The 15,235-nt window shown below is 45.7% G+C and overlaps 3 protein-coding genes and 1 pseudogene across 8 annotated transcripts in view; 3 read left to right on the top strand and 1 right to left on the bottom strand.

Moving 5' to 3' along the window:
- The window catches only part of LOC149098655 (uncharacterized), a 179,104-nt gene that overhangs the window by 69,299 nt on the left and 94,570 nt on the right, over window positions 1-15,235 (bottom strand). For 3 of the 6 annotated variants that reach the window (XM_089278311.1, XM_089278308.1, XM_089278309.1), the window contains exon 1: window positions 1-2,174. This exon is cut by the window's left edge. The exons of 1 other annotated variant lie outside the window; for it this stretch is intronic. The gene's annotated coding sequence lies outside the window, so the exon portion shown is untranslated. Of the gene's footprint in view, window positions 2,175-15,235 lie in introns of those variants that run through there. 2 more of the 6 variants (XM_089278306.1, XM_089278307.1) reach the window with 2 other exon arrangements.
- On the top strand, window positions 6,190-7,819 carry LOC149098658 (uncharacterized). Its single transcript, XM_089278692.1, has one exon. It carries the CDS (start codon window positions 6,203-6,205, stop codon window positions 7,817-7,819), a length of 1,617 nt encoding a protein of 538 aa, XP_089134818.1. The 5' UTR covers window positions 6,190-6,202.
- Window positions 9,416-10,737, top strand: LOC149098659 (uncharacterized; annotated as a pseudogene).
- LOC149098660 (uncharacterized) lies at window positions 10,779-11,926 on the top strand. Its single transcript, XM_089277913.1, has one exon. It carries the CDS (start codon window positions 11,309-11,311, stop codon window positions 11,924-11,926), a length of 618 nt encoding a protein of 205 aa, XP_089134039.1. The 5' UTR covers window positions 10,779-11,308.

Below are 15,235 nucleotides of genomic sequence, written 5' to 3' on the forward strand. Positions count from 1 at the left end.
TGTTTGGTGACCAAACATGCTGATGTTAAAGTGAGTGGCCAAACAGTTGAAACATGTTTGATCAAACACAGATTAAACTATGGATACAAGCCACTGAGCAAGCGTGGTACGTATGCGCGCGCCAAACATGTTTGATACGGCTGTCCAAATGAACAAAACATCGTCTATCAAACACAAGAACAAAAGAAATGTTTTAAGTTGTTTGGTTGAATGTTTGATGGCCTTCAAATTGTATCAAACACAACCAAACACGATCCACCAGCACCCAACAAGGTGGCCAAACAGTAAAATCTTTGATCACTAAACATTTCCCATTTGGACAGGCCTTTAGTGATTATTTTTGTTAAATGAATTGAAACCAAAGCTAAACCAAGCATAAAGTAAATATTTTGAAATAACCTTGGCAACTGACCTTGACTCCGGGCAAAAAAAAAGCAAGCCTAAACTCGTTGCATCCCAGTTGACTTTAAAACAATAAAATTAAACCTCAGAATTCTAGTTACGCACGACTGGCCAAAAAATACAAGTTCACATCAGGATTTCAATTAGTGAAATTTTTCAGTGAAACACACAGCAATTTTCAACTTGTGCCACAAAACAGTGTCACATTGGAATGTGTGGCATAACCACCGTGGTAACTTCATGATTATACAATGAAGACCGAAACTTACATGTACTGTATGTTTCAGCATCACACATTGCTCCAACTATTTTGAGAGCAGTTTCTTTCATGCTTTTTGCCATGCAGGCATGAGATATTCATTCACAAGAAACGCAATCAAGTGGAAACCAACAATCATGGTTTTACGAAATGGATCTAAAAATATGTGTTTTCAAACTTTAATTCGAAATGACGGTGAGGTTGTTTATTTTTTTTGAAACTCTTCTTCTACCTCGCAGCAAAAAAACACGATCAATTCTTTAATTAGTCTTGGATTCGATCAAAACAAGGTCACGTACAAAGAGTTAAAGCACTGTTCATCTGACGATTTTATTTGTAAATTAATTTTCTTTCCATTTCTGAGAACGTTATGCATTTACCAGTGACTAAATCAGTGTGTTCTTGAAAAGCACGTCAAGTGACCAACTGATCTGGAGTGATCCAAGATCAGTCAGATCATGGATTCATCAGTTCCTTTGAAGCACCATGATCTGAGTAATCTTTGCATTACTGATCTTGATCCAATCACCCCAAAGGGACACACCCTCAGATTCTCCACGCTCAGAAGCATTTGTATTACGTTCCATCGCATGAGCTTTCTTTGCCCTCCAGGCAATCCTATATACATACATGCATGCATACATACATAATTTATTTGATAAAGCAGGTTGGAGATCAAAATTGGCAAGACGCTAAGTCCTGATGTGGACCTGCACTATCTAAAATCATAAATTAATAAAATCCTACGTAATACATAATCCTACATAATTACGACAATGGCTGAATAAATAGTAATAGCTAAAAACAAATAAGTAGTAACAATATACAATAAAATTTTAAAAGTATTTGAAGTCTAAGGATTTGTATGAAAACAGCAGGACGCTTTTATGTAATGTGCGTAAAAATATTATGTAATGTGCGTAAAAATACCACAAACCCCAATGTTCGTACCCGTCAAAATCACTAACGCTGCACTTCACTTCGATAGAAGTTGAGAGAACGTAACACACAAATATGACAAAGAATTCAAATTCCACCACATTGCAAAAGGAAATTACTAAAGTGATGCGTAATTCTATGCAGATAATTGATAAGCTCGTTAAGTCAAAAGTGAAAGTGATTGTTCTCAGTTGTTGTCTGATTTCAGTTGATCTTGTTTCTGGAATTTTAAACTGCTAAGTTGTAATTTACAATATGACTAAACATAAAGGATTTGTTGCTTTAGAGATAAAGAAAGGTTCTGGCTTTACAACGAACCGAAGAGCTTCGATCATCAAAACTCGAGAAACTTGTGAATTCAGCGATGCGCAACAGATGGAGCGAGAAAGCAGGAACTTGAACTCACCTTATCACAGCTTAAGTTCTCACAAAACACACGTGAATACGGCAGTTTACATCTCTGATAACGTACTGATCAATCTTCTGAACTCTCAATTAGTTTGTTTATCACGCAAAACGCCAATGAATTCACAACGCGCAATGCCGAGGGTGTAAATTGAGCGTGTGTAAATGAATGCGGAAATATGCGGAATGTGACGCCGACTCGTTTCCAGGTTCCCGACAAAATATTGCGTGACTCACCAAACTTATTTGAATTTAGTGTCACGCGAGTAATTGACCTGCAACAGTTTCCAGCACTTTTCTAAAAGCTACACTTTGAAGGATGAATACTACCACAATTAGACAAGTGATGCTACAATACTTATAGTGGTATCATACAGATACCCAGTCATTGGTAAACAAGGTGCGGTCATCCTTTTTATTGGTGGTTTTCAGTGTCACGCAATTCAAAATAGATCAAAATAAAAATCAATACCGGTCAATAGATAAAGTCCAGAATCTGGAAAATGAAAGAAGGTAAATATACAAAGACTGACGCCAAAATTCTGGTCACAGCAATTTTTCTTTTGCGAGATATGCGGAGAAATTTTTTACCCAAATTTATAGAGATTTGTATGGAGACGCCATTCTGGTGCCCATCCGTATGGGCACCAACATGGCGGCCGGAGGGGAAACCAACAGAAACATCTGTCATTGTGTTTTGCTACAAAAGCGTGAATTTATCCCTCGAGGAACTCTGAAACATTAAAATAATACTTTTTCTAAGACATGAACTGTTCAGATAGCCAAGTTCCCCGAAATAAGTCACTCTTTTAACCATCATGACAGCTCTCTAGGTCGTCATGTAAATACCGCGTCACGCAAAAGCTTAGAAATTCAAGCGTAGTTTATCACAAAACCAAGAACCCATTCGGAGCGAAAATTTGTATGAACATTAGTTTTCAGCTGCTCTTATACATCATTTAAGTAAAATCTCAGGAAGATCAATAGTTTTGTGGTTCGAATTTTAGTGACGTCATGTGAAAACCAGCTATATCACAGGTTACCATAATATAACTCAAAAACGAGCTCCATGAGCCCCATTCATGATCATTATCAAATTGTGATAAGCTTGGTAAGAAGCAACTTTTTGCAAAGTTTAAAAAAACTCTGTGGAGTGGGCTCAGAGCCACCTAAAATTTTCGAAAATTTAAGGTGGCTCTGAAAGTCTGAACGACGTCTCTCTCCCCCGATATTAGGGAGTTTAGGAAGCTACGACGGCGACGCCGAGGAAAACGTCGATTAAAAAATGAATTTATATTTTACCTACGAATCTCGCGATACTCTTAAGTCATTTAAGTAGTATATAGGGGATTAATCAAATACCGTTTCGCAGAGGGAACCTTATTTCGCCTTATCGCAGCCCCCACCTTCAAGTCCGGCCCTCACAAGCTCGGGCCGGTTGAACCTGGGGGCTGCGAAACGGCGAAATTCGGCTCCCTCTTTGAAATAGTATTTGATTAATCCCCTATATACTACTTACAACAGTGGCACCCCCGCGCACCGGCCCATCAGCGCCGCGCAGCGGTCCGACGGCCCCGCGCTGCACCCCGCCACGCTAGGTGGCCGCGGCCACTGGAACGAACCGGTTCAAACCGGTTTCAACCGCGCGCGAGGGTCAAAAAACAGTCTTGGGCGCGGGGTACTACTCACAACAAAGGGCCCCATATTAGAAACAAGCGAGCCCGCTGTTATACCGCGCGAGCCGTGATGACTCGAGCGCCAAACAAGTGCGGGTGGCTGAAGCGGGGCCGGAACGAAAGCTGCGGGCTTTCCGAGGCCATTCAAAACCTCCCTCCAGAGCTTCGTGAGGTGATTCTCAAGGAGTACATCACGACAAAAATTAAGGACAAAAAGGAAATGGGTTGGGATAAGGTACACAAGCATATTCCAAAACCGGGTTGGGATAAGGTTAATGAGCATATTTCAAAACTGCCTTTCTGTCAATACAGGCAGCAGATCGTACCGATGGTTACTTGTTTTGAATATGCGGACTGTTTTTTCGAGGGATGTTGTTTCCCCTGTTTCGAAAGTGGAACTATTCATAAAGCGACTCTAAACGCTCCGATGGAGTTTATTCCTTTCATTGAAGCCACCCCTGAATACAAGAATTTTTTAAAAGTATGCTCCGGGGATGGTTGTAATTGGCACGAGTGGTTCCTTTTTGGCAGGGAGCGTTAGCGAAAAGGCGGCGACGATATAACCTCCGGTCGAATTAACATTTAAAAATCCACGGCTTCGTTTGCATATCATAAAAACATGCTTGTGAGTGTTCACTTGATTGCGTTTCTTGTGAATGAATATTTCACGCCTGAGTGGCAGAGACACGTGCGTGATATTACACGCGAAGTTGTTGATTGCTTTCATGACGCGGTTCCGGTTGAGGCCTTCAGACAACAGCTTCCCGTTGCGAATTCCTGATTGCTTCAGTTAAAGCCGGTTGCATTCCTCTTGGCTTCAGTTGAAGCCATCAGGAATTTTCAAAGCCATCAGGAATGTTGAAGCCAAGAGGAATTTTACAGTCAGATTTCTATTTTTTGTCCACAGTTTGTTAGAATACGGTATTTCTTCTCGGTCTGGTCAAAAAAAATAACACTTTTCATCTTTTTTCGACGAAAAATTGGACACGAAACGCGATAGAACAAAGAGATTTCACTAGAGCGATAAAAAGAAACAGCTGATCAAGGGATTTTCCCTATTTCACACTTGACTGCGCCCCCTCTACGTGTGAAGGTAACGCGGTGTAACCCAATCACCTGTTTTTGATAAGACTAAGAGAGAGTTTTGTGTGTTTTCGCTCAAAATTTAGTTCAAATCTGCTGTTTAATCCGCAAGTTTTTTTCTATATTCTTCCCGAACCTGGCCCCGAACCTGGTTTCTTATTTTTTCAATATCTGGCTGGATTGGATTTGTTTGTATTTGCGCAAAGTTCGAGCGTAAAGTGTCTTTAAGCTGGCGATATTTCTGCATTTCACGTGTGATCAGTTGAAACTCCGTGTCAGAAACCCGATTATCATTAAGAGCCTGTGAGACAGAGCAGTTTATCGAGTCGCGTTTTGCAATAGCCAGAGAGTGGATTCTCGAGTGCTTATTAACTTTGCGTTCAAGCTTCTTGTTGACATCGGACAGGCCAGTGGAAACTGCGCCAGATAAGGCGGCTATCCCGGCAACAGGCGCGCCGACAACAATTCCAACACCGGTGAGTGATGTTGCGACAGCCCCAGAAGACAGAGCTGCCGTGACAGCGCCAAGGCCAACCACGGAATAGTGAAGCGCTTTCCGGGCTTTTTTGTATTTTTTCAACACAAGCCTGTAATGCTCGACCTCAGAAGATATTTCTTTTTCAAGTCTGCTTATCTCAGTTAGCCGGAAATTCTCGGCATTTGTCGTTTCGGGAAGGCTTGGATAGATGCTTCTTTCATTCTCGGCAGGCGGCGCGCTTGGTGGCAACAGATTTGCCGAAGACATTGCGTATATATAGAAATTTAATTTAACTCTAATTCAAAAAGAAGCGGCAGGCCCTTGAAATCAAAGAGTTCGCCATTTTCATTTTTCACGCTAATGGTGATGCTATTTATGAACTTGTCTGTAGAAGCGTCACGGAAAGCATTTTGCGATGAGTCCACGATATAGCTGACTTTTTCATAAGGCTTTCCTCTGACGTCAACCTTGGCAAGAAGGTCTGACTTCTTTCCATTCAAAAAGTTCTTTGTTGAGTCAACGAGATGGCAGTGGATAAAGTAGCAACTCGGGCTGTTAAGCTTTTTGACATATTCTTCTTTCCTTAAATTTCTCCCGATTCCAAGAAAATTGGCCAAACCATAATCAACCGAAATTTCTTTCGGTGTTAATGATGTATCCCGGTTTGTAATTTTTCTGTCTTCTTATAATATTCAAAACTGGATTTCAGTTCTTTTGCGATGCTTTCGACATTGTAATGCCCTTCAGGTAATGATGCAATCACGTCATTAGTTTCTGTAAAAAATATTCTGCCAACACATCTCATATTAAGCCACGAGTTGAAAAAAGAACAACTCAAAAGTCTAGCATAGCTTGCTTCTGGGAGCGGGTCTTCGAAAAAGATAGTCTGTCTGTTCTGTTGCGTGACAATAGTGAGAACAACCATTTTATATTTAACAAATAAAATTGTGTTCAAATAATATGGCCAATTTGTGGAATGGTCCTGCGTTAAAAAAAGCGGAGGCGGCGAAGAAAAAGGCGTGGACAAACTTTTTAAACTGCTTCCCCAAAGCGGACAAAAGCCGGTTCGTTTCGCAAGGAAGCGTCGACGAGAAAAATAACGTGACAGCGGAGGTGTTTTTCAAAGAAAGCGAAGACTCGTTTCAAAGCGTCTTCGGCTCAGACAGGAAATATTGGAGCGCCGAAATGAAAGAAGCGCTTGGTTTGGGAGACAGCGGGGGTTTTCCTTATCAATTGTCGCCCCTCGGTTCAAAAGTTTCATTGGCCATCCCTGCGGTACCTTTCGACGGCAAAGCGCCAAGCTTGAAGAAAATATTCGACGATGCAATCCAAATATACGTCACGCCTGACCAATATTTCACGACAAAATTCCGAGAAATATTTCAAGACACCAAACTCAAACATACGACTGGAACCGAATCAAAACACTGGTTAGGAGGGCCAGACATGAAATATTGGCCGCAGCAGCTCAACTTCGCGGTTTTCTGCGCGACACAGGGGTGCGGAGTTTCTCGCGAAATCTTTGACAACGGGATGAATCTCCCCCCGCAGATAAGAGCTTTCTACAAATTCCACGTGTATTTCACGGTCAGGAGAATTGTGTACCAGCTGGGAGGTGTTCAGAGCATAAGCGCTTTGCCCGGAGACCCGACGTTCGACCAGATGAATAATCATTACGACGTCGCTTCGTACAAAAGGATATGCGGCGAATTCGGCATAGACCCCTCAAGCGACTTTAGATTTACTTCGGGTGCAAACAGTGGTTTGGGGGTGTTGTATGTCAAGCCTTGGGGGGAATCGCCAACAAAAACAGACTATAAGTATCCTGATTGGAACAAGTTTAGCGACGAAGGCGGAAAACTGATAAAGGGGGACCTTATTGAGTTTATACGGCCCGATGTTTTTGGAGATCGGCAGTTCGACTGGTTTGCACCCAACACCGCGAACGGTTTGACGCAGGCGGGGTTGTCGAGAATCAACCAGTCAATCGAGGCTTTCGTTTACTGCGTCCTGGGCGCGCAAGTCAACGTCCGCAGCAGCATTCTCGGTTCTGGGGGCCGGGCGAAAGAAGCCCAAAGCGAGTTCTTGGTGCTGATGGAAGACGCGATCAGACAGCCCGACCTGGCCGCGAGCGTGCAAAGGTACCAGCTCGCAGTGGACCAAGCGAAGGTCAGGCTCAATCTCGCTGTTGCCCCCATGGCCTGGCTCATGCCCGCGCAGATGATAATAAACACCGCAAGCACGATCGGTTACAACAACAAGCTGAAACAGGCGGTCTCCGGGATGAAACTGGGGGTGAACAACGAGGTAAATCCGGGGACAAAAAAAGCTGGGCTCAAACACATGGAAGGCGGCCCGTCAAAAATTAACCCGCCCAACAGCCACCCGTCCAACCCGATTCACAAAGCCGCAACAGCCGAATCAAGGAAACCAGCTTCGTCCGAAACGCAACAAGCACAGGCGCAAAAAATAGAGCCCGAGGCTCCAGATAAAACACCGCAACACGAAATTAACAAAACGGCTGTCATTGTCGGTGTAGTAGGATTATCGGCTTTGCTGTTCATGGCTTGGCGGTAAGTTAACGCCGCTTCTTAAGAAATTGTTCTAACAAAAAGGCCACCACGGCGAGAATAAGCAGCCAGGTGTGCTCGGCCAGAAAACCGACGACTTGGCCGGCGGCTTTCAACAGGAAGCTCACAATCGAGCCAATCAGCCCGGGCAATATGGAAGCGAATTTTTTGCCGAGCTCTTTTAGCCCATTTCCCAAAGCCTTACCGGTGGCTTTCAAACCTCTAGTGAGGAATCCGATGACAGCGCCGATTGTGGTCCCGGCAGCAATAAATATCGCCGTTAGCGTCACCCCGTATTTTTTGAAGATGTCTTTCACTCTTTCCCAAAGAGACTTCTCCCCATCGACATCTCTCTGAATTTCTTCAAGCTGGGCAGTAACTCGACGGATCTCTTCGTCACGCCGGTCCACTCTTTCTTCTGCCGCATCTTTTTCGTAAGGCGCTGCGTCTTTATCGTTCATAATCTCAAGGTCTTTTTTCTGCGCCTTTTCCAGTTCTTCTTTGTCAATTTGTAGAAGTTTCATTTTTTTTCCCATGTATTCCTTTCTCGCGCCAATTACTGTTTGGAACTCTTTTTCTTCTTCGTTCAGTCTTTTTGTTTCTTGATCGAGAGCTGAAATTTTTTCTGCTGCTTCTTTTTTTCGTTCGGGGGTAAAATCTGTTTCTTCATTATCCAGCAACTTTCCCAATTCAAACTTCCTTCTATTCTCAAGGGCTTCTTTTCGTCTCTTTATCGATTTGAGAGCTTCACTCGCTGCTTCTTTTTCTTTTTCTGCAAAATCTACCGCTTGTGAATCTTCCAGCATCCGAACATCTTCACCCAACATTGCACTATCTTCTACCGCTTGAGCGCTTCCCTCATAAGCGCTTCTCGCTTTTTGATGTTGTGTTTCAAGACTTCCCAATTCTCTTTTCAGTTTGTCAATTTCTTCTTGGGAACCCTCTTCATTTTCAAGAGCTTCGATCTGTCGTTGTTTCTTTTTCATGGCTTCTCTTATTTCGTCCATTTCCTTTTTATTTTTTTCTTTCTGCGAAGCCTTGTATTGCTTCTCTTTGAGCTCTTTTCGTTTTTCGTATACAGTTTGTTGGACCTTCTCGTATTTGGAAGGCCCGAGAGCATCTTTTATTTCTTTTGAAAGATTTGGATTGATCTGATCTTTCCCCGTTCTCCTGTTTTTGGTAAACAGGTCATACGTTTTTTTGCCAGCTCCGAACATTTTGACTTGGAGCTTCCCCTTCGAGCTGTATGAAACCTCAAGCTCGCTTGAGCTCATGTCCGGGTAGATATCTTTTGTAGCAACCCACGCTTGTTCACTCAGGGTCTGAGCCCCGGTGAAAGAGGTTTCAGCATAAGAAGTTGCAGGCAGCCCGCTTTTTTCAGTCAGCATTGTCTGCATTGGAATTTCTTCTTTTTCATTTCGCGTAGATGATTTTTCTGGGACAAAAGGAGTCGTTTCGTTGGCATCATCGCCATCATCATCAAAACCATATGGGTCATAAGCAGGGTTTTCAAAGCTTGTTCCTTCGCCTTCCGGCGACATAGCGATATATTTCAAGCAAGTTATTTTTCAAATTAGAAATAATCGCCGGTGTTTTATACACAATGTCAGTGGTGCCGGAGAACCTTCGCCCAACGTACAGCGAAAAGACTGTACAAGCCATGAAGGCCGAGCACACGGTCAAGCGAATCACCTTTAACCCCTCTGAAGCCGACCCCGGCAATACGCTGTACGTTTAGGTTCCCAAGCTGAACGAGAACGAGGTTCTGGTGCCGGGCTCGCTAGCGCTTGTCTTTGACATCGACCTTTCTGGAGGGCACGTCAACAACTTCCTCGTCCAGAACGTCACGCGGGCGCTCGTTGACAGGCTGGTCGTGTCGTTTGCGGGAAGAACCCTGCAAGACACGGTTGGGTACGACATCTACAAAACTTTCGAAGACCTTTTCCTTTCGCAGGAAGAGCGCGACAACAGGATTCTCGAAGAGATTCAGAGCGAGGATCTGTGCAAGATCCGCTCAGACGCGGGAGACAAGAAAACCTCGGGCGTCGACGCTGAAAACAAGCTGAACGAGGTGTACGGAAAAAAGTACCGGATCAGGCTTGACCATCAGATCTTAACCGACCGCGGCGTTTCCTACCCCCAGGCCCTTTACAACGACCTCAAGTTCGACGTAAAACTTGCCGAAGCTATACACGTGGTCAAAGGCTCCGACACAACCCAGCTGAAATACAGGCTGAAAAATATACAGCTCGAGTACAAAATAATCCGCAGCAATACTCTGGCAGACGAGGCGCGGAGCGTTTACTCCAGCGGCAAAGAGCTACTTTACGACCACGTGATGCATGACAAAGAGGTGCCCTTCAAAAAAGACGTTGACCCGAGGCTCACCATCAAAGTCAACGCCCAAAGAAGGTCACTGAAAGCCCTCCTCCTCCTGTTTGTAGAGCCGTATACTGCGGGCAACAGAGATTCAGAAAAATTCCTCTTCCCCGATCTGACGAAAGTCAGCGTCACGGTCAACGGCTCGCCCAACATGCTTTACAACAACAGCATCGAAGGCAAGGACATGTGGGAAGAGGCCCGCAACTTCTTTGTGAAAGAAAAAAATAAAACGGAGCACATGGAGATGACAAAGTTTTACACCGGTGATAAGTTCGGGCTTGTGATTGATATGCGCACCATGGCTGACCAAAACATGTACGGCAGCGGCACGCGCATTGTGAACAGTACGGACGGTGTCCAGCTGGAAATTGAGCGGAAAACCGAAGGCTCAGGCGACGTGAAATGCCACGTATTCGTCATCGCCGACTCCCAGTTGAACCTTATGGGCAGTCAGTTTGAAGATGTGCAGTATTGAATATGAACATGGACCCCGGCAAGATACCCTTCAACGCTCTCATCGTGGGGCCGACCAATTCTGGCAAATCGAGGTTCGTGGTGGACCAGATCTACGGCCCTTTCCGCGGAAAGTTCGACTACATCGTGCTCATCTGCCCGACGTTCACGCACAACAAGACCTACCACCGGCTTGGCGAAAACGATCCAAGAATGGATGTGATAGTCTGCGAGCAGCACAACGTGGAAAGGTGGTTGAAGCTCGTGAGATGGCTTTTCGTAGGCACCAACACGCTCATAATCCTCGATGACTGCGCAGCCTCCAAAGACGTGAAAGGGCGTACAGGCGAGCTGGTGAATCTCGCCTTTTCTGCCCGACATATGGGCATCAGCGTTTGGGCGCTGACCCAGAAGTTGACCGGTATAACATCTTCCTTCCGGGAGAAGGTGGCGGCGATCGTCCTCTTTTACACCCCCTCGGCCAGGACAATGAAAGCCATCTTCGATGACTACGCCGGCGAGCTCTCCCCGGATGAGTACAAAGGTCTGGTTTCAAAGCTGAAAGAGCGAAAGTTCTCTTATCTTGTGTTCGCGCTTCGCCACCCGTACGGGGTAAAGTTATTTGAATTAAAAAAATGCAAGCTGTATATAGCCTTGCACAATGGGTGGAGAAGATGCCGCGTTAGAAGACGTTATGAAACTTCTTCAAACCGAGCCCGAGCCGTCGAGTTGTCCCACAGTCGGCCTTGTTCCAACCGCCCCCGGACCTGACATTCCTGCTCTTCGCGAGCAGCTGGCCGTGCCCGTGTCCACAGGCAAAGCCAAAGAGGCCATCGGAGTGCAGCTTACCCACGAGCAGGTGAAGCGCCTGAGCGACAAAGAGGTCGAGAAATTCACCAAACGCTACGAGACGTACGTGGGCTCGAAGACAACGGAAAGCCTGATCGACAGCTTCATTTTTCTTGCAACCAAAGTGGTCGGAATGACCGTGAAAATCAAAGACATCGAGGCTTACCAAAAAGATCTCAGAAACGACTACATCTTGAACAAAGAGCTCTCCAATCTGGCCGGCAACCTTGCTTTGAAGTGCGGCCGGTTTCTTGCTGCGGCCAACGCTGTGTTCATCACCACGAAACATATTGATTTTAGTCCACAGTTGCTGGAGAAGAGCCACCCTTCTCGTGATGAACACGGTTATCCGCTTGAGCGCGTTGATGAGTACCCGGCTCAGCAACTCCAGAATAACCGGTCAGCATTCATCAACAGTGCGGCCAGTTAGAGAGTGGCTGCTTTTGATGTATAACATCATGGAGAACCATCCGTGGAAAAGTCCTGCAAGTATCGAGGCAGAAAAAAAATGGAAAGAACTTCAAGAAGACTTTGAAGAAGTGAATAAATCAAAGCAAATTTACGAAAAAGAAAAAGAGTTTTTTGAAAAATTCTTCCGAATTATCCGATTTGGCAGTGGGATAAAAGAAGAGCATAAAAAAGAACTGATTTTGAGAATAAAGTCTGATGTACAAGAAAAGTTGGAAACATTTCGGTCATAGCAGCGTAAATACGAGAAAAAAGTGTTTCATCTTTTAGAGTCTTTAGATATTGAGTTGTTGAGATATTGGGAATTGTTTTTGCAGACAGTGTAGGCGCCAGCTCACCATTCTTGTGATGAAAACGGCTATCTGCTTGAGGGCGTTGATGAAGTACCCAGATCAGCAACTGCAGAATAACCGGTCAGCATTCATCAACAACTGCTGAGGGCTTGCCGACAAATTGTTAACAATTAAACTTTTTTCATTTGCTTATAATACGGTTCGCTTCAGAATGTCAACCGAACAATCCGAGAGCGCGCCTGCCGTCACTGCGCCTCAGGCCGAGACCAAGGCAGCACCTGCCGCCGATGTAACACAGCAAGCGACAACTCCGACCGCAACCACGCAGCGCGTAAAACATCCAAAGCGTGTGGCTGCTGGAAAAATGGTTGCCGAAAGAACGCGGCTGTCCCGGGAAGAACAGAAGAGAGCGGCTGAGGCTTATCACGCGGAAAAAGAAGCGAAAGCCGCCACAGCGGCCCCTGAGCCAGCCCCGTCTACAGAAGGTGAAAGCCAAAAGAGCGAAAGCCCAAAAAGGAGCGGCTGGCTCAGCACTAACCAATGGATCACTATTGGCGGCATAGGCGCTTCCCTATTCGTTTCCTATTACACACGTGAAGAGCTCAAGGCAATGGCCAAGTCCGCGTCCGACAAATTCAAGTCCGCGTTCGGCATATTCAAAAAAAACGCCGGAGCCCGCGCCTGAGCCCACGCGTGTCGAGGCAGAACCTGCACGCGCGACACGGCCAAGAGGATTAAGAAAAATGCTTTGAACATTTGCGTGCAATGTATATCCACGATGTCGAAGCCATCCTTTGCGCACTTTCTCATCTCTTCAGCCGCAATGGGCGGAATTGGGATGTTTTGGTTCGAGATTACCAGAAATGCTGCCCAAAAGGTGATGCAGCTTTACAACGAAATGTTTGCCGATAAGGCCGCAGAAGAAATAAAAAGACAAAGAGAAATAGACCAAGAAGTAAGAAGAAGAATAGGACAAATAAGAAGAAGAAGAGAAGAAGAAGAAGAAGAAGCGGGAAAGACAGATTAATTTTGTTTTAAACTTTCGTTCTTTTCTTATATCGACGCACCATGTCCGGCAACAAGCTTGTCAATACCGTCATTGACGCCGCAACTCTCACGGGATTAGCCGCGGGCATCGGCTGGGCCGCGAAAAAGGTTGTGAAAGAGAATTTCACTTCCGATCCCAGTAGCAGCTTTATGAATTACGTGAAGTTCACCTTCGTCATGGCGGGCAGCATTGCGCTCAAAAAGTACCTTGAGGACCAGAAAATCCTCCCCGTCAGCGTTTGAAATTATTTTTGTTTTGAAAAAATAAAAGTCTATTATATCCAGCGATGGTAAGCTTCATCAGGGATCTCATCTATACCGGTCTTTCGGATGACGCCGAAAAAACTGGTAAAAGCTTGGACGAAGTTGCCGAAAAGTACCTCGAGTGTTTTGAGAAAATGTTTAAAGGCTTAGATTTGTTTTTAAGCCCATTTGGGGTGTTAGATCCTGAAGCAATAGAGACTTTAAAAGAGAAATTCGAAAAAGAAAAAGAGGAGTATTTCGCATTCAAAGAAAAGTACAAGACCGAACCCAAAAAAGTTTTCGACTGGTTCGTCGACTGTGTTCTTGGCCAAAACCAGTAAGAACCTCTGGGCACAGCCTGAAACCAAAAATTATTTGGATAAATACTCCGATAATATATAACCATGGCGAGCATCGCGATCATGATTGGCGGGGCTGTGTTGAACGCCACGGCTTTTATCGGCGGCAATTATCTGGCGAGGGCGCTCGGTGGGGGCGGCAAAGCCGCGCTTGAAGAAAAAAAGCGCCACGACAAAGCTCTCGAAGATTATCAAGCCGCTTACGCCAAATACACGCGAGACCGAACACAACTTCTCGACTGGATCGCGACCAACGCGCAAACAAAGGAGTAGGCCAAGCAGAACTTCACCAACACCGACTACGCCTTCAAACTCTACAACCAGGCGCATCCTGACGAACAGATGGTGCAACCCAAGGAGCCCAAGTTCTCGGATTTCTATCAGCCAAGCGAGCAGCAGAAAAACGGTGAACTCGCGTTCGTGGGCGCCGGCGCTCTCGCTCTGGGCTACGCGGCCTTCCGGTTCCTTTAAACTTTTTTACGCCTTACTTATATGGACGCCAAACTCGCGAAGATTTACGACGGCCCCGGTGGCTACTGGAAAGGAATCGCCGCGATAAAAAAATTAGCCGAGGCCGCCAAGGTACCTGAAGAAGCCGCAAAAAAGTGGCTGATCAGGCAAGCGCTCTGGCAGATATTCCTCCCCGCGCCGAAGCGGATTCCTCGGCCGAAATTCGGCGTTCCCACACCCAACAAGGTCCATCAGGCGGACCTTCTTTTTCTGCCGCACGACAAGCTCCCTCGCGGCCGCAAAGTTTTCAAATACACGCTGACCGTTGTCGACGTGGCCAGCCGCTACAAAGAGGCCGAACCCCTGACTTCGAAAAATTCTGATGAGATCGCCCAAGCCTTTCAGAAGATTTACAAGCGCTCGCCTCTCGAATGGCCTGAAATGCTGCAGGTTGACCCCTGACGCGAATTCATGGGCGCTGTCACACAAGAGATGGACAAGCACAAGACATATATCCGGCGCGGGCGCGTTGACATTCACCGCGACCAGGCCATTGTTGAACGTTTCAACCGCACCCTGGCGGAGTGCTTGTTCGGGCACCAGTACGCCGTGGAAATGCTTCTCCCTGAGGGCAAGCGGTCCACCGCCTGGGTGAAAAGACCTCCTGAAGTTGTCTCGGCTTTGAACAACGAGGTCACAAGCCTTATCGGCAAGAAACCAGCCGTCGCCATCAAAGAAAAATCTGTTTACGCAAGACCGTCGACACCTTACACGAGGCCTGTTGGAAAACGCGAAAAAATACTCCCCCCTCTCGTCCAAGTTCGTTATCTCTACCAGCCTGGCGAGCTTGAAGGGGGCGTGAAAAGGGCCACGGATCCA

This window comes from Orbicella faveolata, unplaced genomic scaffold (assembly GCF_042242905.1).
Source record: "Orbicella faveolata isolate gen_17 unplaced genomic scaffold, um_ofav_v1 contig_46, whole genome shotgun sequence".
Classification (NCBI taxonomy): Eukaryota; Metazoa; Cnidaria; class Anthozoa; order Scleractinia; family Merulinidae; genus Orbicella; species Orbicella faveolata.

Excerpts from the sequence above, each read along its gene's own strand:
- LOC149098658 (XM_089278692.1), top strand. The coding sequence starts at position 6,203 with ATGGCCAATTTGTGGAATGGTCCTGCGTTAAAAAAAGCGGAGGCGGCG.
- LOC149098660 (XM_089277913.1), top strand. The coding sequence starts at position 11,309 with ATGGGTGGAGAAGATGCCGCGTTAGAAGACGTTATGAAACTTCTTCAA.